Genomic DNA, 26,422 nt, shown 5'->3' with positions numbered 1-26,422 from the left:
GGTATGGAGAGAAAGCAGGAATGGCGTATTGAGGTGAATGATCAGCCATGATCATATCGAATGGCGGTGCAGGCTCGAAGGGCCGAATAGCCTACTCCTGCAGCTATTTTCTATGTTTCTATGAAGAGAATTATTTTTTCAGCTTTTTTCTTTAAGGGTACATGTTTGGCCTGCACCTTTCGGATCTCCTCCTTGAATGCCTCCCACTGTTCCGACACTGATTTACCCACAAGTAGCTGTTTCCAGTCCACTGTGGCCAAATCACTCCTCAACTTAGCAAAGTTAGCTATTTTTCAATTTGGAACTTTTATTCCAGGCCTATTCTTGTCCTTATCCATAACCAACTTGAATCTGACTGAATTATGATCACTAGCACCCAAGTGCTCTCCCGCTAATACCCTTCAACCTGCCCAGCTTCATTCCCCAAAACTAAATCCAAAACTTCCCCCTCTCGTGTTGGGCTTGTTACATACCGACTAAAAAAGTTCACTTCAATGCATTTCAAGAATTCCGCACCCTCTATACCCTTTACACTAAATTTGTCCCAATCAATATTTGGATAGTTAAAATCCCCTACTATTACTACCCTATGGTTTTTAGACATCACAGCAATTTGCCTACATATTTGCTCCTCTATCTCCCTCCCACTGTTTGGGGGGTCTATAATACACGCCCAGCAGTGTGATCGCCCCTTTTTTATTTTTCAATTCGACCCATATGGTCTCATTTGATGATCCCTCTAACATATCATCCCTCCTCACAGCTGTAATAGTTTCTTTAATCAATACCGCGACCCCCCCGCTCCCTTTTTATCCCCCTCTCTGTCTCGTCGAAATATCCTGTAACCAGGAATATTGATCTGCCAAACCTGCCCCTCTTTCAGTCATGTTTCTGTAATGGCTATAATATCATACTCCCAAGTGTCTACTTGTGCTCTTAGCTCATCCGCCTTATTCGCTATACTCCTTGCATTAAAGTATATACCATTCAGCACAGGAAGACCTCCTTGCTTTCTACTCACTAACCCTTGTTTCCTCTGTCTTACAGATTCGCTTTCTAAATTCTTGCTTTCCAATATCTGCTTTACTTCCTGGCCTATTGAATGTGTTCTCAGGTTCCCATTCCCCTGCCAAGCTAGTTTAAACTCTCCCCAACAGCACTAGCAAAACTCCCCGCGAGGATATTGGTCCCGGCGCTGTTGAGGTACAACCCGTCCGGTTTGTACAGGTCCCAACTCCCCCAGAAGCGGTCCCAATCTCTCAAGAATTTAAAGCCCTCCCTCCTGCACCAACTCTCCAGCCATGTGTTCATCCTCTCTATCCTCCTGTTCTTGTACTCATTACCACATGGCACCGGTAGTAACCCGGAGATTACTACCTTTGAGGTCCTACCTTTAATTTTATTCCTCGCTCCCTAAATTCTGCCTGCAGGACCTCATCCCTCTTTTAACTTATGTTGTTGGTCCCAATATGGACCACGACCTCTAGCTGTTTACCCTCCCCCCCCCCCCGCAGGATGCCGTCACATCCTTAACCCTGGCACCAGGGAGGCACTATACCATTCGGGAGACATGTCTACGGCCGCAGAAACGCCCGTCTGTTCCCCTAACTATAGAATCCCCTATCACTGGGGCTCTTTTGTTCTTTGTCCCTCCCCCCTGTACAGCTGAGCCACCCGTGGTGCCTTGGACTTGGCTCTGGCTGCCCTCCTCAGACACACCATCGCCCCCACCGGTACTCAGAAATGAATATTGGTTTGAAAGTGAGATGGACTCACGGGGGGACTCCTGCCAAGCACACTTACTGTGTCTGGTGGTCACCCACTCCCCCTCTACCTGCACGTCTTTAAGCTGCAGGGTGACCACCTCCTGAAACCTGCTGTCCACGTAGCTCTCAGCCTCGCGGATGCACCTTATTGACTCCAGCCGCTGCTCCAGCTCCGAAGCGCTGCACACACGGTTGTCTAGGCTGCGCAAAGCGTCCAGGACTTCCCACATGCCGCAGGATGTGCACTCCACGGGGCTGAGCTGCCCTGCCATCCCTCCAGTTAGCCTCATCTCGTTTAAAATTGACTTAAAAAGAAATAGAGAAAAGAGAGCTACTCACCAACTCACCTCACCGACCTCTGTGGCCTCCATCTTATTACGAATGCTCCTCGCATTGAGACACACAGCCTTCAGGCTTGTTTTTTAACACTCTTTGTCCTTTTAGAATGATGTTGTAATGTGGCACTTTCTGATTTTTGCCTTTGATTTCTCTGCCCTCCACTTTTCCTTATCTCCTTTCTTCCTTTTGTTTCTCCCCCCGTCCCCCGTCCCCCCCGCCATTTTACTTCCCTCTGTCTCCCTGCATAGATTCCCATCCCCCCGCCATATTAGTTTAAACACTCCCCAACAGCACTGGCAAACACTCCCCCTAGGACATTGGTTCCGGTCCTGCCCAGGTGCAGACCGTCCGGTTTGTACTGGTCCCACCTCCCCCAGAACCGGTTCCAATGCCCCAGGAATTTGAATCCCTCCCTCTTGCACCACTGCTCAAGCCACGTATTCATCTGAGCTATCCTGCAATTCCTACTCTGACTAGCACGTGGCACTGGTAGCAATCCCGAGATTACTACCTTTGAGGTTCTACTTTTTAATTTAACTCCTAGCTCCCTAAATTCAGCTTGTAGGACCTCATCCTGTTTTTTACCTATATCGTTGGTACCTATATGCACCACGACAACTGGCTGTTCACCCTCCCCCTCCAGAATGCTCTGCTGCCGCTCTGAAACATCCATGACCCTTGCACCAGGGAGGCAACATACCATCCTGGAGTCTCGATTCCGGCCACAGAAATGCCTATCTATTCCCCTTACAATAGAATCCCATACCACTATAGCTCTCCCACTCTTTTTCCTGCCCTCCTGTGCAGCAGAGCCACCCACGGTGCCATGAACTTGGCTGCTGCTGCCTTCCCCTGATGAGTCATCTCCCCCAGTACCCAAAATGGCATATCTGTTTTGGAGGGAGATGACCGCAGGGGACCTCTGCACTACCTTCCTTCCACTGCTTTGCCTGATGGTCACCTATTCCCTATCTGCCTGTTTACCCTTTACCTACGGTGTGACCAACTCACTAAAAGTGCTATTCACGACATCCTCAGCATTGCGGATGCTCCAGAGTGAATCCATGCACAGCTCCAGTGCCACAATGTGGTCTGTCAGGAGCTGCAGCTGGACACACTTCCTGCACAAATAGTAGTCAGGGACACTGGAAGCGTCCCTGATTTCCCACATAGCACAGGAGGAGCATGACACGGGTCTGGGCTATCCTGCCATGACTTAACCCTTAACTTAATTTGGCAACAATGCCAAAGGTTACCTACTGATAAGGAAATAAAAAGAAAAAGATTGAATACCCATCAATCCACCAGCCAATCACTTAACCGCTTGGCTATGACGTCACACTTCGATTTCTTTTTACTTCTTTGTTTACCTTCTGCCCCTGCTGCAGCTGGCCTCCTCCGACTGCTGGGCCCCTTTTATGGGCCTCGTTGCTCCCGACCTGCTCCGCTCCGACCTCCGCTTAGAGGGAGCTTTACTCTGTATCTAACCCGTGCTGTACCTGCCCTGGGAGTGTTTGATGGGACAGTGTAGAGGGAGCTTTACTCTGTATCTAACCCCCTGTACCTGCCCTGGGAGTGTTTGATGGGACAGTATAGAGAGAGCTTTACTCTATATCTAACCCGTGCTGTCCCTGCCCTGGGAGTGTTTGATGGGACAGTGTAGAGGGAGCTTTACTCTGTATCTAACCCGTGCTGTCCCTGCCCTGGGAGTGTTTGATGGGACAGTGTAGAGGGAGCTTTACTCTGTATCTAACCCCGTGCTGTACCTGCCCTGGGAGTGTTTGATGGGACAGTGTAGAGGGAGCTTTACTCTGCATCTAACCCCTGTACCTGCCCTGGGAGTGTTTGATGGGACAGTGTAGAGGGAGCTTTACTCTGTATCTAACCCTGTGCTGTACCTGCCCTGGGAGTGTTTGATGGGACGGTGTGGAGGGAGCTTTACTCTGTATCTAACCCCCTGTACCTGCCCTGGGAGTGTTTGATGGGACAGTCAGAGGGAACTTTACTCTGTATCTAACCCCGTGCTGGACCTGCCCTGGGAGTGTTTGATGGGACAGTCAGAGGGAGCCTGCGAGAGGCCAGTAAGCTGAGGATGAGACGGAGCTCCCTGGGTTGACAGGATTTGGAGCCGATGGGTGTTTCTCAATGGTGTCTGCCCACAATATCCCGCTGGTGCGTGAGGGTACGGAGGCAGTCTTTGAGCTGACGCACACTGCCTGTCAGAGGGATGGGGGCGTACTCAGTGCTGGGTGACTCACTTGCACTTAACCCAGTGTAAATGGGAACATTTACTCCTCATAAAGAGTTGATTTTTCCATTTTCCAAAATCCATTTATCATTACCGTGTGCTCACAATGCCGCTCAGGCCCCTCTCCTCCCCTGTGACACCTGTCACCAGATTTCTGCGCACACATTAACTGTGGAGAGCTGTGTGCTCACCGCACATTGCTGTTCCTTCCCAACTCTCTGACGCTCGGGCTCCTGTCGGTAAAATATGTTCCCAGCCCTTGTTGTCACTTCTAAAGCAATCTGCTGCTTCAAAGAATGTTCTTGTCCTGTGTCAGCGGGGACTGTGAGGGGGTAAGCAGCCTGATGTGACCACTTCATGCCTTCTCTGTACGTGTGCCTCACTCAACGAAGGAAAGAGCGCAATTCAACGGCCTCGTGCTGCCGAGCTTTGAAGCTTTGAAGCCGGGCTGACAGGGCCAATAAATGTGATGCATGTTCCGTGGGGAGGGCATTTGCTGAACAAGGCCCTTTGTAAATGGAAGGACAGCATGTCGGAGGTGCTCCTGCATATGGAGCGTTGTGGCCTTGTGCGGCCCGCACACAGATAAATCCTGTCACCCTGCAAATCAGGCCAATCTCTCCCCACTTACCTTTAGCTTCAGTCACCAAACACCAGCTTCTGTTCGCAGTGCGCACGGCGAGGTTGATGGGATCAGACATGGCAGCTTTCTGATTTCTTCTTTTAAACAAAGCAGAACGTGAAAAAAAACAGCAGTCAAAGATTTAGAAATCAATAGAGACAGATGTCGGGGTCTGTTTGTATCCATTACTGGTGCATCTCCCGTGGCATTGCTCGATCACTCGCTCGCTCACTCACTCACTCGTTCACTCACTCACTCACTCACTCACTCACTCACTCACTCACTCACTCACTCACTCACTCACTCACTCACTCACTCACTCACTCACTCGTTCACTCACTCGTTCACTCACTCACACTCCCTCAGGGACTTAGTCACTCACACTCACAACCTCACAAACTCACTCACACTCACACACACTCACACACACTCCCTCAGGGACTTAGTCACTCACACTCACAACCTCACACACTCACTCACACTCACTCCCTTACAGACTAACTCACTCACACTTGCTCTGTCAGAGACTCACTTTCTCCCTCACTCATTCACACAGCGTTACTCACTCATTTACACTCCCTCCCTCACACTCCTTACCTCACACTCCCGCAACCTCACTTAATCGCTCACTTACTGACACTCCTTCCCTCACACTCCTTCCCTCACACTCCTTCCCTCACACTCCTTCCCTCACACTCCTTCCCTCACACTCCTTCCCTCACACTCCTTCCCTCACATGGGCTCGCTCCCTTACAGATCCTCTTGTTCACTTACTCTCACGCACACACAGACGGAGAAAGTGACCTATGGGGGGATCTAATTGTTCCAAAGGATCATTGACAGCTTAGGGCCTTGGCTAAACATCTTGTCTGAAACACAGCCCCTCCGACAGTGCGGCACTCCCTCAGTACTGCCCCTCCGACAGTGCGGCACTCCCTCAGTACTGCCCCTCCGACAGTGCAGCGCTCCCTCAGTACTGCCCCTCCAACAGTGCAGCGCTCCCTCAGTACTGCCCCTCCGACAGTGCAGCACTTCCTCGGTACTGCCCCTCCGACAGTGCAGCACTCCCTCAGTACTAACCCTCTGACAGTGTGGCACTCCCTCAGTACTGCCCCTCCAACAGTGCTGCACTGCCTCAGTACCGCCCCTCTGACAGTGCGGCACTCCCTCAGTACCGCCCCTCCAATAGTGCGGCGTTCCCTCGGTACTGCCCCTCCGATAGTGCGGCGTTCTCTCAGTACTGCCCCTCCGACAGTGCGGCACTCCCTCAGTACTGCCCCTCCGACAGTGCGGCACTCCCTCAGTACTGCCCCTCAGACAGTGCGGCGTTCCCTCAGTACGTTGACACATGTTTTTACATGTGTATGAACGTGTGTGTGTGTGGTTGTCTGTGTAAATGCATGTGTGTGTGTCTATATATGCGTGTGTGTGTGTGAAATGTACGTGTTAGATTTTGATAGGAGATGCTGGCTAAGGTCGAATAGCCGTCCGACACTTACTCTCTGGAATCTTAGACGAAGATTGGGATATGGAAGTGCTTCGGACCGTGAGCTCCCTGTGTGTGTCACTCGTCCTGTTTTACTCCACCCCATGTAAAACACTAACTGGTTGTGCACTCTGATCTTGCTGCAGATATTCCCGTTATCCCGGACCTGGAGGAGGTGCAGGAGGAGGATCTCGCCATGCAGGTGGCTGCCCCGCCCAGGTAAGCACTGGTTCAAAGGTCGATTCACCCCGCCCCCCCCTGCCCAGGTAAGCACTGGTTCAAAGGTCGAGTCACTAAAGACAGGGCCCATATACTCATCATCACCAAGACCTGTGTAACATCGCCTGACCCGGCCCCTGCCTCAGCTCCATGTGTTTGTTATCTCCACACTCCACTATCCCAGTGCTCTGCTAGCCAGCCTAAGCTCTGGAATGTCCTCCCTAAATCTCCAACTCTCTCTGCTCCTTTAAAATTTTTCTTCAAACCGACATCTTTGACCAAGATTTGGTCACCCGCTCGAATATTTACTTTTGTGGCTCAGTGTCAATACTCCTGTGTAGTGCCTTGGGACGTTTTATTATGTTAAAGGTGCTGTATAAATGCAAGGGATCGTTGCTGTTCTCGATTAGATCCCAGCCTGTAACTCACTCCCGGGTATCTGTTATTCTATATATAAACCCCCCCGAACCCCTCGATTAGATCCCAGCCTGTAACTCACTCCCGGGTATCTGTTATTCGATATATAAATCCCCGAACCCCTCGATTAGATCCCAGCCTGTAACTCACTCCCGGGTATCTGTTATTCGATATATAAATCCCCGAACCCCTCGATTAGATCCCAGCCTGTAACTTACTCCCAGGTATCTGTTATTCTATATATAAAAGGGGTCAGAGGGTCTAGTAAGGAGGGGGAACTGAGGGAAATCTTTATTAGTCGGGAAATTGTGTTGGGGAAATTGATGGGATTGAAGGCCAATAAATCCCCAGGGCCTGATGGACTGCATTCCAGAGTACTTAAGGAGGTGGCCTTGGAAATAGTGGATGCATTGACAGTCATTTTCCAACATTCCATTGACTCTGGATCAGTTCCTATCGAGTGGAGGGTAGCCAATGTAACCCCACTTTTTAAAAAAGGAGGGAGAGAGAAAACAGGGAATTATAGACCGGTCAGCCTGACCTCAGTAGTGGGTAAAATGATGAAATCAATTATTAAGGATGTCATAGCAGTGCATTTGGAAAATGGTGACATGATAGGTCCAAGTCAGCATGGATTTGTGAAAGGGAAATCATGCTTGACAAATCTTCTGGAATTTTTTGAGGATGTTTCAAGTAAAGTGGACAAAGGAGAACCAGTTGATGTGGTATATTTGGACTTTCAGAAGGCTTTCGACAAGGTCCCACACAAGAGATTAATGTGCAAAGTTAAAGCACATGGGATTGGGGGTAGTGTGCTGACGTGGATTGAGAACTGGTTGTCAGACAGGAAGCAAAGTGTAGGAGTAAATGGGTACTTTTCAGAATGGCAGGCAGTGACTAGTGGGGTACCGCAAGGTTCTGTGCTGGGGCCCCAGCTGTTTACATTGTATATTAATGATTTAGACGAGGGGATTAAATGCAGTATCTCCAAATTTGCGGATGACACTAAGTTGGGTGGCAGTGTGAGCTGCGAGGAGGATTCTATTAGGCTGCAGAGTGACTTAGATAGGTTAGGTGAGTGGGCAAATGCATGGCAGATGAAGTATAATGTGGATAAATGTGAGGTTATCCACTTTGGTGGTAAAAACAGAGAGACAGACTATTATCTGAATGGTGACAGATTAGGAAAAGGGGAGGTGCAATGAGACCTGGGTGTCGTGGTACATCAGTCATTGAAGGTTGGCATGCAGGTACAGCAGGCGGTTAAGAAAGCAAATGGCATGTTGGCCTTCATAGCGAGGGGATTTGAGTACAGGGGCAGGGAGGTGTTGCTACAGTTGTACAGGGCCTTGGTGAGGCCACACCTGGAGTATTGTGTACAGTTTTGGTCTCCTAACTTGAGGAAGGACATACTTGCTATTGAGGGAGTGCAGCGAAGATTCACCAGACTGATTCCTGGGATGGCGGGACTGACCTATCAAGAAAGACTGGATCAACTGGGCTTGTATTCACTGGAGTTCAGAAGAATGAGAGGGGACCTCATAGAAATGTTTAAAATTCTGACGGGTTTAGACAGGTTAGATGCAGGAAGAATGTTCCCAATGTTGGGGAAGTCCAGAACCAGGGGTCACAGTCTGAGGATAAGGGGTAAGCCATTTAGGACCGAGATGAGGAGAAACTTCTTCACCCAGAGAGTGGTGAACCTGTGGAATTCTCTACCACAGAAAGTTGTTGAGGCCAATTCACTAAATATATTCAAAAGGGAGTTAGATGAAGTTCTTACTACTCGGGGGATCAAGGGGTATGGCGAGAAAGCAGGAAGGGGGTACTGAAGTTTCATGTTCAGCCATGAACTCATTGAATGGTGGTGCAGGCTAGAAGGGCTGAATGGCCCACTCCTGCACCTATTTTCTATGTTTCGATAAACTCCCCGAAGCCCTCGATTAGATCCCAGCCTGTAACTCACTCCCGGGTATCTGTTATTCTATATATAAACCCCCCGAACCCCTCGATTAGATCCCAGCCTGTAACTCACTCCCGGGTATCTGTTATTCTATATATAAACCCCCCCAAACCCCTCGATTAGATCCCAGCCTGTAACTCACTCCCGGGTATCTGTTATTCTATATATAAACCCCCCGAACCCCTCGATTAGATTCCAGCCTGTAACTCACTCCCGGGTATCTGTTATTCTATATATAAACCCCCCGAACCCCTCGATTAGATTCCAGCCTGTAACTCACTCCCGGGTATCTGTTATTCTATATATAAACCCGCCTGAACCCCTCGATTAGATCCCAGCCTGTAACTCACTCCCGGGTATCTGTTATTCTATATATAAACCCCCGAACCCCTCGATTAGATCCCAGCCTGTAACTCACTCCCGGGTATCTGTTATTCTATATATAAACCCCCCGAACCCCTCGATTAGATCCCAGCCTGTAACTCACTCCCGGGTATCTGTTATTCTATATATAAATCCCCTGAACCCCTCGATTAGATCCCAGCCTGTAACTCACTGCGAGGTATCTGTTATTCTATATATAAACTCCCGAATCCCTCGATTAGATCCCAGCCTGTAACTCACTCCCGGGTATCTGTTAGTCTATATATAAACGCCCCGAACCCCTCGATTAGATCCCAGCCTGTAACTCACTGCGAGGTACCTGTTAGTCTATGTATAAACCCCCCGAACCCCTCGATTAGATCCCAGCCTGTAACTCACTGCGAGGTATCTGTTATTCTATATATAAACCCCCCGAACCCCTCGATTAGATCCCAGCCTGTAACTCACTCCGGGTATCTGTTATTCTATATATAAACCCCCCGAACCCCTCGATTAGATTAGATCCCAGCCTGTAACTCACTCCCGGGTATCTGTTATTCTATATATAAACCCCCCGAACCCCTCGATTAGATCCCAGCCTGTAACTCACTGCGAGGTACCTGTTAGTCTATATATAAACGCCCCGAACCCCTCGATTAGATCCCAGCCTGTAACTCACTGCGAGGTACCTGTTAGTCTATGTATAAACCCCCCGAACCCCTCGATTAGATCCCAGCCTGTAACTCACTGCGAGGTATCTGTTATTCTATATATAAACCCCCCGAACCCCTCGATTAGATCCCAGCCTGTAACTCACTCCGGGTATCTGTTATTCTATATATAAACCCCCCGAACCCCTCGATTAGATTAGATCCCAGCCTGTAACTCACTCCCGGGTGTCTGTTAGTCTATATATAAACCCCCGAACCCCTCGATTAGATCCCAGCCTGTAACTCACTCCCGGGTATCTGTTATTCTATATATAAACCACCCGAACCCCTCGATTAGATCCCAGCCTGTAACTCACTGCGAGGTATCTGTTATTCTATATATAAACCCCCCGAACCCCTCGATTAGATCCCAGCCTGTAACTCACTCCCGGGTATCTGTTATTCTATATATAAACCCCCCGAACCCCTCGATTAGATTCCAGCCTGTAACTCACTCCCGGGTATCTGTTATTCTATATATAAACCCCCCGAACCCCTCGATTAGATTCCAGCCTGTAACTCACTCCCGGGTATCTGTTATTCTATATATAAACCCGCCTGAACCCCTCGATTAGATCCCAGCCTGTAACTCACTCCCGGGTATCTGTTATTCTATATATAAACCCCCGAACCCCTCGATTAGATCCCAGCCTGTAACTCACTGCGAGGTATCTGTTAGTCTATATATAAACCCCCGAACCCCTCGATTAGATCCCAGCCTGTAACTCACTCCCGAGTATCTGTTATTCTATATATAAACCCCCGAACCCATCGATTAGATCCCAGCCTGTAACTCACTCCCGGGTATCTGTTATTCTATATATAAACCCCCGAACCCCTCGATTAGATCCCAGCCTGTAACTCACTGCGAGGTATCTGTTAGTCTATATATAAACCCCCCGAACCCCTCGATTAGATCCCAGCCTGTAACTCACTGCGAGGTATCTGTTATTCTATATATAAACCTCCCCCCGAACCCCTCGATTAGATCCCAGCCTGTAACTCACTCCGGGGTATCTGTTATTCTATATATAAACCCCCCGAACCCCTCGATTAGATCCCAGCCTGTAACTCACTGCGAGGTATCTGTTATTCTATATATAAACCTCCCCCCGAACCCCTCGATTAGATCCCAGCCTGTAACTCACTGCGAGGTATCTGTTATTCTATATATAAACCCCCGAACCCCTCGATTAGATTCCAGCCTGTAACTCACTGCGAGGTATCTGTTAGTCTATATATAAACCCCCCGAACCCCTCGATTAGACCCCAGCCTGTAACTCACTGCGAGGTATCTGTTAGTCTATATATAAACCCCCCGAACCCCTCGATTAGATCCCAGCCTGTAACTCACTGCGAGGTATCTGTTATTCTATATATAAACCTCCCCCCGAACCCCTCGATTAGATCCCAGCCTGTAACTCACTGCGAGGTATCTGTTATTCTATATATAAACCCCCGAACCCCTCGATTAGATTCCAGCCTCTAACTCACTGCGAGGTATCTGTTAGTCTATATATAAACCCCCCGAACCCCTCGATTAGATCCCAGCCTGTAACTCACTCCCAGGTATCTGTTATTCTATATATAAACCCCCCGAACCCCTCGATTAGATTCCAGCCTGTAACTCACTCCCGGGTATCTGTTATTCTATATATAAACCCCCGAACCCCTCGATTAGATCCCAGCCTGTAACTCACTCCCGGGTATCTGTTATTCTATATATAAACCCCCCGAACCCCTCGATTAGATCCCAGCCTGTAACTCACTCCCAGGTATCTGTTATTCTATATATAAACGCCCCGAATCCCTCGATTAGATCCCAGCCTGTAACTCACTCCGGGTATCTGTTATTCTATATATAAACCCCCCGAACCCCTCGATTAGATCCCAGCCTGTAACTCACTCCCGGGTATCTGTTATTCTATATATAAACCCCGCGAACCCCTCGATTAGATTCCAGCCTGTAACTCACTCCCGGGTGTCTGTTAGTCTATATATAAACCCCCGAACCCCTCGATTAGATCCCAGCCTGTAACTCACTCCCGGGTATCTGTTATTCTATATATAAACCCCCCGAACCCCTCGATTAGATCCCAGCCTGTAACTCACTCCCGGGTATCTGTTATTCTATATATAAACCCCCCGAACCCCTCGATTAGATTCCAACCTGTAACTCACTCCCGGGTATCTGTTATTCTATATATAAACCCCCCGAACCCCTCGATTAGATTCCAGCCTGTAACTCACTCCCGGGTATCTGTTATTCTATATATAAACCCGCCTGAACCCCTCGATTAGATCCCAGCCTGTAACTCACTCCCGGGTATCTGTTATTCTATATATAAACCCCCGAACCCCTCGATTAGATCCCAGCCTGTAACTCACTGCGAGGTATCTGTTATTCTATATATAAACCCCCGAACCCCTCGATTAGATCCCAGCCTGTAACTCACTCCCGAGTATCTGTTATTCTATATATAAACCCCCGAACCCCTCGATTAGATCCCAGCCTGTAACTCACTCCCGGGTATCTGTTATTCTTTGTATAAACCCCCACCGAACCACTCGATTAGATTCCAGCCTGTAACTCACTCCCGGGTATCTGTTATTCTATATATAAACCCCCGAACCCCTCGATTAGATCCCAGCCTGTAACTCACTGCGAGGTATCTGTTAGTCTATATATAAACCCCCCGAACCCCTCGATTAGATCCCAGCCTGTAACACTGCGAGGTATCTGTTATTCTATATATAAACCTCCCCCCGAACCCCTCGATTAGATCCCAGCCTGTAACTCACTGCGAGGTATCTGTTATTCTATATATAAACCCCCGAACCCCTCGATTAGATTCCAGCCTGTAACTCACTGCGAGGTATCTGTTAGTCTATATATAAACCCCCCGAACCCCTCGATTAGATCCCAGCCTGTAACTCACTGCGAGGTATCTGTTAGTCTATATATAAACCCCCCGAACCCCTCGATTAGATCCCAGCCTGTAACTCACTGCGAGGTATCTGTTATTCTATATATAAACCTCCCCCCGAACCCCTCGATTAGATCCCAGCCTGTAACTCACTGCGAGGTATCTGTTATTCTATATATAAACCCCCGAACCCCTCGATTAGATTCCAGCCTGTAACTCACTGCGAGGTATCTGTTAGTCTATATATAAACCCCCCGAACCCCTCGATTAGATCCCAGCCTGTAACTCACTCCCAGGTATCTGTTATTCTATATATAAACCCCTCCGAACCCCACGATTAGATCCCAGCCTGTAACTCACTCCCGGGTATCTGTTATTCTATATATAAACCCCCGAACCCCTCGATTAGATCCAAGCCTGTAACTCACTGCGAGGTATCTGTTATTCTATATATAAACCCCCCCGAACCCCTCGATTAGATCCCAGCCTGTAACTCACTCCCGGGTATCTGTTATTCTATATATAAACCCCCCGAACCCCTCAATTAGATCCCAGCCTGTAACTCACTGCGAGGTATCTGTTATTCTATATATAAACCCCTCCGAACCCCTCGATTAGATTCCAGCCTATAACTCACTGCGAGGTATCTGTTATTCTATATATAAACCCCCCGAACCCCCCGATTAGATCCCAGCCTGTAACTCGCTCCCGGGTATCTGTTATTCTATATATAAACCCCCAGAACCCCTCGATTAGATTCCAGCCTGTAACTCACTCCCGGGTATCTGTTATTCTATATATAAACCCCCAGAACCCCTCGATTAGATCCCAGCCTGTAACTCACTCCCGGGTATCTGTTATTCTATATATAAACCCCCGAACCCCTCGATTAGATCCCAGCCTGTAACTCACTGCGAGGTATCTGTTATTCTATATATAAACCCCCGAACCCCTCGATTAGATCCCAGCCTGTAACTCACTCCCGGGTATCTGTTATTCTATATATAAACCCCCGAACCCCTCGATTAGATCCCAGCCTGTAACTCACTCCCGGGTATCTGTTATTCTATATATAAACCCCCGAACCCCTCGATTAGATTCCAGCCTGTAACTCACTCCCGGGTACCTGTTATTCTATATATAAACTCCCCGAACCCCCCGATTAGATCCCAGCCTGTAACTCACTCCCGGGTATCTGTTATTCTATATATAAACCCCCAGAACCCCTCGATTAGATTCCAGCCTGTAACTCACTCCCGGGTATCTGTTATTCTATATATAAACCCCCAGAACCCCTCGATTAGATCCCAGCCTGTAACTCACTCCCGGGAATCTGTTATTCTATATATAAACCCCCGAACCCCTCGATTAGATCCCAGCCTGTAACTCACTCCCGGGTATCTGTTATTCTATATATAAACCCCCGAACCCCTCGATTAGATTCCAGCCTGTAACTCACTCCCGGGTATCTGTTATTCTATATATAAACCCCCAGAACCCCTCGATTAGATCCCAGCCTGTAACTCACTCCCGGGAATCTGTTATTCTATATATAAACCCCCGAACCCCTCGATTAGATCCCAGCCTGTAACTCACTCCCGGGTATCTGTTATTCTATATATAAACCCCCGAACCCCTCGATTAGATTCCAGCCTGTAACTCACTCCCGGGTACCTGTTATTCTATATATAAACTCCCCGAACCCCCCGATTAGATCCCAGCCTGTAACTCACTCCCGGGTATCTGTTATTCTATATATAAACCCCCAGAACCCCTCGATTAGATTCCAGCCTGTAACTCACTCCCGGGTATCTGTTATTCTATATGTAAACCCCCAGAACCCCTCGATTAGATCCCAGCCTGTAACTCACTCCCGGGAATCTGTTATTCTATATATAAACCCCCGAACCCCTCGATTAGATCCCAGCCTGTAACTCACTGCGAGGTATCTGTTATTCTATATATAAACCCCTGAACCCCTCGATTGGATCCCAGCCTGTAACTCACTCCCGGGTATCTGTTATTCTATATATAAACCCCGAACCCCTCGATTAGATCCCAGCCTGTAACTCACTGCGAGGTATCTGTTAGTCTATATATAAACCCCCGAACCCCTGGACTTGCTGTGTTGCGTGGTATAATTGGAGGAGCCCTGTACTGTGAGTGATACACGCTGGTGTGACAGGACTGTTGTGCGATGCGCTGCTCCCAGTGTTGATGGGTCGTGCTGCCTCTGGCCCCTTTATTGAAGTGTTGTGGCTAGTGAGGATCCTCGGCTGGAGGTCACTCTGGGGCCGTGAAGCGAGTGATGCTTGTGGTTGGTGCAGCCCACCGAAGCCTGTATCAGCGATGGTCTTGCAGGCTGGGACTGTGCCGATTTCCGGGCTGGGCCACCGCACACTGCCCCCTCTAATGACCATCAGCAGACCGGGGCCATTAGAGGGAGCAGTGTGCGGGGGCATACCACTGTAGGGAGTGTGCTGCAGGAGGGCGACAGCTGACTGCAGTGCAGGCAGATACAGCAGGAGCAGCGAAGTCGGGGCAATGGAGCAGCGAGAGTTCGTAGAGGGACGTGATCGGGGCCCTGGGGCAGCACGGGCCCAGCACACACTGCGGCAGTTGGTGAGAGGGGAGCGACCTGTCAAAAGCCCAGCGGGAGATCGAGAGCCAGCAGCAGTGGGTGAGAGGGGAGCAGCCTATAAAAGGCCCAGCGGGAGATCGAGAGCCAGCAGCAGTGGGTGAGAGGGGAGCAGCCGATAAAAGGCCCAGCGGGAGATCGAGAGCCAGCGGCAGTGGGTGAGAGGGGAGCAGCCTATAAAAGGCCCAGCGGGAGATCGAGAGCCAGCGGCAGTGGGTGAGAGGGGAGCAGCCTATAAAAGGCCCAGCGGGAGATCGAGAGCCAGCGGCAGTGGGTGAGAGGGGAGCGACCTATAAAAGGCCCAGCGGGAGAGAAAGCAAAATAGAAGTAGAAAGTAATCAAAAAGTGACGTCACAGCCAATGGGGTAAGTGATTGGCTGGTGATTGGTGAGTAGCTTTTCTTTTCTTTTTTATATCAGTAAGTGAACTGTAACATTGTTATTACCAATTTAAGGGTATCTAAGGTTAAGACATGGCAGGAGAGCTCGGCCATGTGATATGCTCCTCCTGTACCATGTGGGAACTCGGGGACACTTCCGGTGTCCCTGGGCGCTACGTGTGTGGGAAGTGTATCTGCCTCGAGCTCTTGACGGTCCGCGTTGCGGAATTGGAGCTGAGGGTGGATTCACTCTGGAGCATCCACGATGCTGAGAATGACGTGAGTATCACGTGTAGTGAGTTGGTCTTACCACAGGAGAAGGGTCCACAGCCAGATAGGGAATGGAAGACCAGCAGGAAGAGCAGTGCAAGAAAGATAGTGCAGGAGTCCCCTGTGGTCATCCCCCTGCAAAACAGATACACCGCTTTGGGTACTGTTGGGGAGGATGACTCATCAGGGGAGGGCAGCAGCAGCCAAGTTCATGGCACCGTAGGTGGCTCTGCTGCAAAGGAGGGCAGGAAAAAGAGTGGGAGCGCGATAGTGATAGGGGATTCGATGGTGAGGGGAATAGATAGGCGTTTCTGCGGACGCAACCGAGACTCCAGGATGGTATGTTGCCTCCCTGGTGCAAGGGTCAAGGATGTCTCGGAGCGGGTGCAGGACATTCTGAAATGGGAGGGAGAACAGCCAGTTGTCGTGGTGCACATTGATACCAACGACATAGGTAAAAAAAGGGATGAGGTCCTACGAAAAGAATTTAAGGAGCTAGGAGCTAAATTAAAAAGTAGGACCCCAAAAGTAGTAATCTCGGGATTGCTACCAGTGCCACGTGCTAGTCAGAGTAGGAATCACAGGATAGCGCAGATGAATACATGGCTTGAGCAGTGGTGCAGCAGGGAGGGATTCAAATTCTTGGGGCATTGGAACCGGTTCTGGGGGAGGTGGGACCAGTACAAACCGGACGGTCTGCACCTGGGCAAGTCCGGAACCAATGTCCTAGGGGGAGTGTTTGCTAGTGCTGTTGGGGAGGAGTTAAACTAATATGGCAGGGGGATGGGAACCAATGCAGGGAGACAGAGGGAGACAAAAATGAGGCAAAAGCAAAAGACAGAAAGGAGATGAGGAAAAGTGGAGGGCAGAGAAACCCAAGGCAAAGAACAAAAAGGGCCACTGTACAGCAAAATTCTAAAAGGACAAAGGGTGTTAAAAAAGCAAGCCTGAAGGCTTTGTGTCTTAATGCAAGGAGTATCCGCAATAAGGTGGATGAATTAACTGTGCAAATAGATGTTAACAAATATGATGTGATTGGGATTACGGAGACGTGGCTCCAGGATGATCAGGGCTGGGAACTCAACATCCAGGGGTATTCAACATTCAGGAAGGATAGAATAAAAGGAAAAGGAGGTGGGGTAGCATTGCTGGTTAAAGAGGAGATTAATGCAATAGTTAGGAAAGACATTAGCTTGGATGATGTGGAATCTATATGGGTAGAGCAGCAGAACACTAAAGGGCAAAAATCGTTAGTGGGAGTTGTGTACAGACCTCCAAACAGTAGTAGTGATGTTGGGGAGGGCATCAAACAGGAAATTAGGAGTGCATGCAATAAAGGTGCAGCAGTTATAATGGGTGACTTTAATATGCACATAGATTGGGCTAGCCAAACTGGAAGCAATAGGGTGGAGGAGGATTTCCTGGAGTGCATAAGGGATGGTTTTCTAGACCAATATGTCGAGGAAACAACTAGGGGGGAGGCCATCTTAGACTGGGTGTTGTGTAATGAGAGAGGATTAATTAGCAATCTCATTGTGCGAGGCCCCTTGGGGAAGAGTGACCATAATATGGTGGAATTCTGCATTAGGATGGAGAATGAAACAGTTAATTCAGAGACCATGGTCCAGAACTTAAAGAAGGGTAACTTTGAAGGTATGAGGCATGAATTGACTAAGATAGATTGGCTAATGATACTTAAGGGGTTGACTGTGGATGGGCAATGGCAGACATTTAGAGACCGCATGGATGAATTACAACAATTGTACATTCCTGTCTGGCGTAAAAATAAAAAAGGAAAGGTGGCTCAACTGTGGCTATCTAGGGAAATCAGGGATAGTATTAAAGCCAAGGAAATGGCATACAAATTGGCCAGAAATAGTAGCAAACCTGGGGACTGGGAGAAATTTAGAACTCAGCAGAGGAGGACAAAGGGTTTGATTAGGGCAGGGAAAATGGAGTACGAGAAGAAGCTTGCAGGGAACATTAAGGCGGATTGCAAAAGTTTCTATAGGTATGTAAAGAGAAAAAGGTTAGTAAAGACAAACGTAGGTCCCCTGCAGTCAGAATCAGGGGAAGTCATAACGGGGAACAAAGAAATGGCAGACCAATTGAACAAGTACTTTGGTTCAGTATTCACTAAGGAGGACACAAACAACCTTCCGGATATAAAAGTGATCAGAGGGTTTAGTAAGGAGGAGGAACTGAGGGAAATCTTTATTAGTTGGGAAATTGTGTTGGGGAAATTGATGGGATTGAAGGCCGATAAATCCCCAGGGCCTGATGGACTGCATCCCAGAGTACTTAAGGAGGTGGCCTTGGAAATAGCGGATGCATTGACAGTCATTTTCCAACATTCCATTGACTCTGGATCAGTTCCTATCGAGTGGAGGGTAGCCAATGTAACCCCACTTTTTAAAAAAGGAGGGAGAGAGAAAGCAGGGAATTATAGACCGGTCAGCCTGACCTCAGTAGTGGGTAAAATGATGGAATCAATTATTAAGGATGTCATAGCAGCGCATTTGGAAAATGGTGACATGATAGGTCCAAGTCAGCATGGATTTGTGAAAGGGAGATCATGCTTGACAAATCTTCTGGAATTTTTTGAGGATGTTTCCAATAAAGTGGACAAAGGAGTACCAGTTGATGTGGTATATTTGGACTTTCAGAAGGCTTTCGACAAGGTCCCACACAGGAGATTAATGTGCAAAGTTAAAGCACATGGGATTGGGGGTAGTGTGCTGACGTGGATTGAGAACTGGTTGTCAGACAGGAAGCAAAGTGTAGGAGTAAATGGATACTTTTCGGAATGGCAGGCAGTGACTAGTGGGGTACCGCAGGGTTCTGTGCTGGGGCCCCAGCTGTTTACATTGTACATTAATGATTTAGACGAGGGGATTAAATGTAGTATCTCCAAATTTGCGGATGACACTAAGTTGGGTGGCAGTGTGAGCTGCGAGGAGGATGCTATGAGGCTGCAGAGTGACTTGGATAGGTTAGGTGAGTGGGCAAATGCGTGGCAGATGAAGTATAATGTGGATAAATGTGAGGTTATCCACTTTGGTGGTAAAAACAGAGAGACAGACTATTATCTGAATGGTGACAGATTAGGAAAAGGGAAGGTGCAACGAGACCTGGGTGTCATGGTACATCAGTCATTGAAGGTTGGCATGCAGGTACAGCAGGCGGTTAAGAAAGCAAATGGCATGTTGGCCTTCATAGCGAGGGGATTTGAGTACAGGGGCAGGGAGGTGTTGCTACAGTTGTACAGGGCCTTGGTGAGGCCACACCTGGAGTATTGTGTACAGTTTTGGTCTCCTAACTTGAGGAAGGACATACTTGCTATTGAGGGAGTGCAGCGAAGATTCACCAGACTGATTCCCGGGATGGTGGGACTGACCTATCAAGAAAGACTGGATCAACTGGGCTTGTATTCACTGGAGTTCAGAAGAGTGAGAGGGGACCTCATAGAAACGTTTAAAATTCTGACGGGTTTGGACAGGTTGGATGCAGGAAGAATGTTCCCAATGTTGGGGAAGTCCAGAACCAGAGGTCACAGTCTGAGGATAAGGGGTAAGCCATTTAGGACCGAGATAAGGAGAAACTTCTTCACCCAGAGAGTGGTGAACCTGTGGAATTCTCTACCACAGGAAGTAGTTGAGGCCAATTCACTAAATATATTCAAAAGGGAGTTAGATGAAGTCCTTACTACTCGGGGGATCAAGGGGTATGGCGTGAAAGCAGGAAGTGGGTACTGAAGTTTCATGTTCAGCCATGAACTCATTGAATGGCGGTGCAGGCTAGAAGGGCTGAATGGCCTGCTCCTGCACCTATTTTCTATGTTTCTATGTGTGTGAGCACTAGGTCCGTGCAGCAGAGCTGGTCTCCAGTTAGTCTTGGGTAACCCTTGCCACTGGACCAAGGCCGAGCTCTGTCAAGCCCGTGTGGTGGCTGGTGTACAACGGTCATCCCACGTTAAAAAAACCCACGCACAGGCATCTTCCACCCTTCAACATGTAGTTCAGGATCTGGAATCTCGGGTCCTTCATTGAAACACCTGTGAACTCATCCGTTTTGGTGTGGAGGCAAGTCACCCTCGCTTCGAGGGACTGCCTATGATGATGATATGTCATGGAGCGACACAGCCAGCCCCTGCCTCACACACCGTGCGGGGCAGAGACTCCCCGCGAGAGGGCAGCCCGGTGAAGTGTTGGCCACTAGACCGTGCTGTGGGGAGCACTTGGGTTGCTCACCCTTCCAAGATTAACCTGGAGTCCCCTGGACTTGTCGATTCATCTCCCGGACACTGCTGGGTCCTTGAGGGTAGAAAAATCATCAGGGGCACGAAACAAGCCAGTGTTTTTTCAACTTGATTTGAACTCTATTTTTGATCAGTTATAACAACATTTGAGTTCGGAAAAAAAGGCTGTTTGACGGGGGCGGGATGTTGGAAGGTCATGTGATGAATCCTCCAGGAATGCATTCAATCAGAGTTGGCAACACCACCATGCCAGTCGGTGTGTGTTGTGAAATCGTTCACCCCCGGGACTGGCATCTTGTTAGGGTGAGGGGCATATATTGGGATGGGGCATATATGGGGGTGGGGCGGGCAGGCGTTGGTTCGGTGGGGGGGTGGTTAGTTCGGGATGGGGGCGGTTGGTTCAGGGGGTGTATATCAGGGTGGGTGGGTATATGAGTGAATGGGTTGGGGCAAGGTGGGTCACTCAGTGCGAATGGGGAAGTGGTGCACTGGCCCTCGAACGTGTATGGGGTTGGGGTTCGGGGTTACCAACCCTTGAGGATTGCCCTCGAGTCCCCAGGAAGTGATGATTAATTTGCCAACACTGCTGTGAGTAAACATCATCGGGACAATGAGACATTGTACGTTCAAAATAAAAACTGTGAAGACTTTTGTTTATTGTACAAATATTGGAGATGGAGGAAAAATTGTTTTGATTGGAGTCAAGAATCATCCAATCGAGTAACAAAAAATCTGTTGGCTTTCTGATTGGCTGGGGAAGGGGAAGAATTGAGACGACTGGCGTGTTCAGCCGCCAATGGCAGGAGAGTGGGGGCGGGGCAAGTGAAATCTCCAGAATACATCCAATCAGATTTGCCAACCCTAATTAGGGCAGAATGGGATTGGGATGAGAGCCTGGGGTGGGATCGGGATTGGGATGGGGTGAGAGCCTGGGGTGGGATCGGGATTGGGATGGGGTGAGAGCCTGGGGTGGGATCGGGATTGGGTGAGAGCCTGGGTTGGGATGGGGTGAGTTGGGATGTGAGACTGGGGTGTGATCGAGGTGGTGCCAGGGTTTGGGTTCTGATGAATGTTAGCTGAAAGCTAACGAGAAATCTCCCCCCCCCCCCCCCCCCCCCCCCCGAGTTTTAAAACTGCACCAATGTCGGACAGTACAAGTTGCACGGTTAGATTAAACCGCTCACAGAACGAGTTTAAAGTTCGGCTTCTTTTCACAGCATTCAGGTGAACCGAGTGATGACCTATCGAGACCTGGACAATGACTTAATGAAATATGGAGCTTTCCAGACCCTGGTGAGTGTCAGCATCATTGGAGGGGGGACGAGTGGTGAGGACGATTCCAATACTGCTCTGGACGCACTCCCACCACCCATACACTTCAGCTCATCCAAAACTCTGCTGCCCCGTGTCCTAACTCACACCCAGTCCCGCTCACCCATCACCCCCTGTGCTCACTGCCCTGTGTCCTAACTCACACCGAGTCCCACTCACCCATCACCCCCTGTGCTCACTGCCCCATGTCCTAACTCACACCCAGTCCCACTCACCCATCACCCCCTGTGCTCACTGCCCTGTGTCCTAACTCACACCCAGTCCCGCTCACCCATCACCCCCAGTGCTCACTGCCCCGTGTCCTAACTCGCACCCAGTCCCGCTCACCCATCACCCCCTGTGCTCACTGCCCTGTGTCCTAACTCGCACCCAGTCCCGCTCACCCATCACCCCCTGTGCTCGCTGCCCCGTGTCCTAACTCGCACCGAGTCCCGCTCACCCATCACCCCCTGTGCTCGCTGACCTACAGTGGTTGACCCCTGGTCCCACAATGCCTCAGTTTTAAAATTCTCATCCGTCCAAAATCCCTCCATGGCCTCGCCCGCTCCCTATCTGTGTAACCTCCGCCAGCACTCCAACCCTCACAGATCTCTGCTCTCCTCCAGGTCTGGCCTCTTGTGTGTCCCCACTTTGCATCGCTCCACCATCAGCGCCCGTGCCTCCAGCTGCCTGGGCCCTGAGCTCCGGATTGCCCTCCCGAAACCTCTCGCCTTTAAGATGCTTCTTAACACCCACCTCTTTGACTGAGTTTTTGGTCACCTGTCCTAATATCTCCTTATGTGGTTTGGCGTCAATCTTTGTCTGATAACGTTCGTGTGAAGCGCCTTGGGACATTTCAGTACATTAAAGGCAGCGTGTAAATGCTCATTGTTGGGACGCACTGTTTCACTGCTGCCGTCTGTTGTGTGCCAGCAACTTGCCTGATCGTGTTGTCCCTCTAACAGGATGGGGATATTGACCTGAAGCTGCTGAGCCGAGTGTTATCCACGGAGCAGGAGGTGCGAGAGGTGAGGAGTCACAGTCCCACAAACACTGACAATGCTGCACGTGCTCTGCTGGGCTGTCAGCCGCTGAATGAGCTTTCGGGGTGGGCAGGAGGTCAATCACACAACCACTGGTATCAGCTCATCACACAATCGACAGAGCAACGGGAAAACTATCTCCACATTTGTTGGGCAGAGCATAATCTCCTGATGATGCTGACACTCACTGTAATACGGCTTTCAGTGCAGCTTAGTCTGGATCTAACCCGGGCTGTACCTGCCCTGGGAGTGTTTGATGGGACAGTGTAGAGGGAGCTTTACTCTGTATCTAACCCGTGCTGTACCTGCCCTGGGAGTGTTTGATGGGACAGTGTAGAGGGAGCTTTACTCTGTATCTAACCCGTGCTGTACCTGCCCTGGGAGTGTTTGATGGGACAGTGCAGAGGGAGCTTTACTCTGTATCTAACCCGTGCTGTACCTGCCCTGGGAGTGTTTGATGGGACAGTGTAGAGGGAGCTTTACTCTGTATCTAACCCCCTGTACCTGCCCTGGGAGTGTTTGATGGGACAGTGCAGAGGGAGCTTTACTCTGTATCTAACCCCCTGTACCTGCCCTGGGAGTGTTTGATGGGACAGTGTAGAGGGAGCTTTACACTGTATCTAACCCGTGCTGTACCTGCCCGGGGAGTGTGTGATGGGGGACCTGGGATAAATTGGTTTGGTCAGCACAGAAGTTGCTTATGAAGAGGAGTCTGTGCGTGTTCCTGAATATTAGTTCTCGCTCTGTCCTGTTTATCTTTGAGCAGGAGGACGAGTGCTGGGGTTGGGAGCATTTGTTCACCGAGGTGTCCTCGGAGCTGCTGACGGAATCTGAGGACGGGGCTGGTCAGGATGAGGAAGACCCCAAGCTGCTGTCTGCACAGGCCTGATACAAACGGGAATCTATCTCGCTGAAAATCTCTCATCCTGGTGTTGCTGCTTTTTGTTGTTCGAATGTTAATGTTAAAGTACAGGAGCTTGTAAAATAGAACGTGCTTTTATAACTTTTAACTATCCATGTTTGTCTATATTTTATTATTTGGAGGGCGATAAGCGATGGATCTGGCCGAGAGTCTGCGCACGGAGCTGGTGCATTCAGCAACTGCTAATGTACAGAATCGGGTTTACACCTAGCGCAGGTCGTCTCGTGTTACCAGGCCCATGCACACACACGCTCACACTCTCGCCCACCCGCCCTCGCTCACATGCTCACACTCACACCCACTCTCGCGCCCGTTTTACGCTCGATATTTTGGGTTTCAACCAACCAACGGTGAAGAGGAATACAAGTACAGGTTGAACCTCCCTTATCCGGAACCCTCGGGACCTGGCCTGTCCTGGATAAGGGATTTTTCCGGACGAGGGGTGGTCACGTTAAATTGGATGGTACAGGTACTGAGCAAGAGGATATCGGGGCTGTGAGTGCGGCAGAGAGATCATGGGGGGGGGGCGTGGATGGCGGGGTCAGGCCAGCGATTGCGGGAGTCGGCAGCGACGAAGGACTTCAATTTGTTCATGTCGGAGTTCTGCGCATGCGCCACCTGGTGGCCGGGAATGGTTCTGGACGAGGAGTGGTTCCAGATAAGGGAGTTCTGGATAAGGGAGGTTGAACCGGTACTTTCCTGCAATTGGGGATCCGTATCCATTGAGCTGTCTGTCAGTGCACCACAACCAACCAATGGTTCTGTCCCCTTCCCCCCACACTATCCACGGCTGGGCTCAGTTCATCAAGCTGGGTCCTGGAAACTTGCGAACAGCATTGTTTCCCAATGGCAACGGGCTAACTATCTTTGCAGTTATACTGAAACGAAAGGCAGAAGGTCACTGCATCTCTCATAATTAAATCAAATCATTCTCTAATAACAGTCTCAAATTCCTCTCTCTCCCGTTTTGCTAGTTTGACCTTGGGCCTCCTGGTCCAGTGAGGTGGCTTAGTTTGAGCTGATGCTCGAGAGGCGAGGTCATGAAGGGATTTAAACATGATGCCGAGAATTTTAATATTTAAGGCGTTGAGGGACCAGGAGCCTATGAAGGTCAGCGAGCATAGGCGTGATGAGTGAGTGAGACTTGGAGCGAGTTAGGATACAGGCAGCAAAATTTTCGATGAGCTGACATTTAACGAGGGTGGAAGTTGCGAGACTTGCCAGGAGAGAAATTACAGCCAGTCATTCGGGAGTGTTTGATGGGACAGTGTAGAGGGAGCTTTACTCTGTATCGAAACCCCCTGTACCTGCCCTGGGAGTGTTTGATGGGACAGTGTAGAGGGAGCTTTACTCTGTATCTAACACCGTGCTGTACCTGCCCTGGGAGTGTTTGATGGGACAGTGTAGAGGGAGCTTTACTCTGTATCGAAACCCCCTGTACCTGCCCTGGGAGTGTTTGATGGGACAGTGTAGAGGGAGCTTTACTCTGTATCTAACACCGTGCTGTACCTGCCCTGGGAGTGTTTGATGGGACAGTGTAGAGGGAGCTTTACTCTCTATCTAACCCCCTGTACCTGCCCTGGGAGTGTTTGATGGGACAGTGTAGAGGGAGCTTTCATTATCATCATCACAGGCAGTCCCTCGGAGTCGATGATGACTTGCTTCCACACTAAAAATGAGTTCTCAGGTGATTGAAGAGTCCAATGCAGGAATTACAGTCTCTGTCACAGGTGGGACAGACAGTGGTTGAAGTAACGGGTGAGTGGGCGGCCTGGTTTACCGCACGCTCCCTCCATTGTCAACGCTTGGCTTCAGCTTGCTCTCTGCCCACCTGGGGCTCGCTTGCCGTGTCAGAGCTTCGAGTAGAGCGTTTGCTTTGGGAGTCTCGTGTTGGGCATGTGGACGATGTGGCCCGTCCAACGGAGCTGGTCGAGTGAGGTCAGTGCTTTGATGCTGGAGATGTTGGCCTGAGCGAGGACACTGACCTTGGTGCGTCTGTCCTCCCAGTGGATTTGTAGGATCTTGCGGAGGCAGCGCTGGTGGTACTTCTCCAGAGCTTTGAGGTGCCTGCTGTACATGGTCCATGTCTCTCAGTCATATAGGAGGGTGGGTATCACCACTGCTCTGTAGACCATGAGCTTGGTGCCGGGTTTGAGGTCCTGGTCTACAAACACTCTCTTCCTCAGGCGACCGATGGCTGCACTGGCACACTGAAGGCAGTGTTGGACCTTGTCGACGATGTCTGTCCTTGTTGATAGTAGGCTCCTGAGGTATAGAAAATGGTCCACGTTATCCAAGGCCTCGTCAAGGATTTTGATAACCAGGGGCAGTGCTGTGTGGTGGGGTCAGGTTGGTAGACGACCCTTGGATCATAGAATAGAATCATAGAAATTTACAGCATGAAGGGAGGCCATTTCGGCCCATCGTTTTTGCACCGGCCAACAAGAGGCTATCGAGCCTCATCTCACGTTCCAGCTCTTGGTCCGTAGCCCTGTAGGTTACGGCACTTCAAGTGCACATCCAAGTACTTTTTAAATGTGA

The 26,422-nt window shown here is 49.6% G+C and overlaps 1 protein-coding gene across 3 annotated transcripts in view; it reads left to right on the top strand.

The window, feature by feature from the left end:
- Positions 1-23,974, top strand: part of LOC139262410 (Intraflagellar transport protein 43 homolog) — a 183,850-nt gene extending 159,876 nt beyond the window's left edge. For 2 of the 3 annotated variants that reach the window (XM_070877606.1, XM_070877604.1), the window contains exons 7-10: positions 6,608-6,680; positions 21,823-21,898; positions 22,882-22,944; positions 23,723-23,974. In XM_070877606.1, the coding sequence (XP_070733707.1) occupies positions 6,608-6,680; positions 21,823-21,898; positions 22,882-22,944; positions 23,723-23,848 (338 nt within the window). In that variant the 3' untranslated portion in view covers positions 23,849-23,974. The remainder of the gene's footprint in view (positions 1-6,607; positions 6,681-21,822; positions 21,899-22,881; positions 22,945-23,722) is intronic. The other variant, XM_070877605.1, reaches the window with a different exon arrangement.
- Positions 23,975-26,422: the final 2,448 nt, after the last annotated feature.

This window comes from Pristiophorus japonicus, chromosome 4 (assembly GCF_044704955.1).
Source record: "Pristiophorus japonicus isolate sPriJap1 chromosome 4, sPriJap1.hap1, whole genome shotgun sequence".
NCBI classification, from domain to species: Eukaryota; Metazoa; Chordata; class Chondrichthyes; family Pristiophoridae; genus Pristiophorus; species Pristiophorus japonicus.
This window is presented reverse-complemented; position numbering and strand designations above follow the sequence as displayed.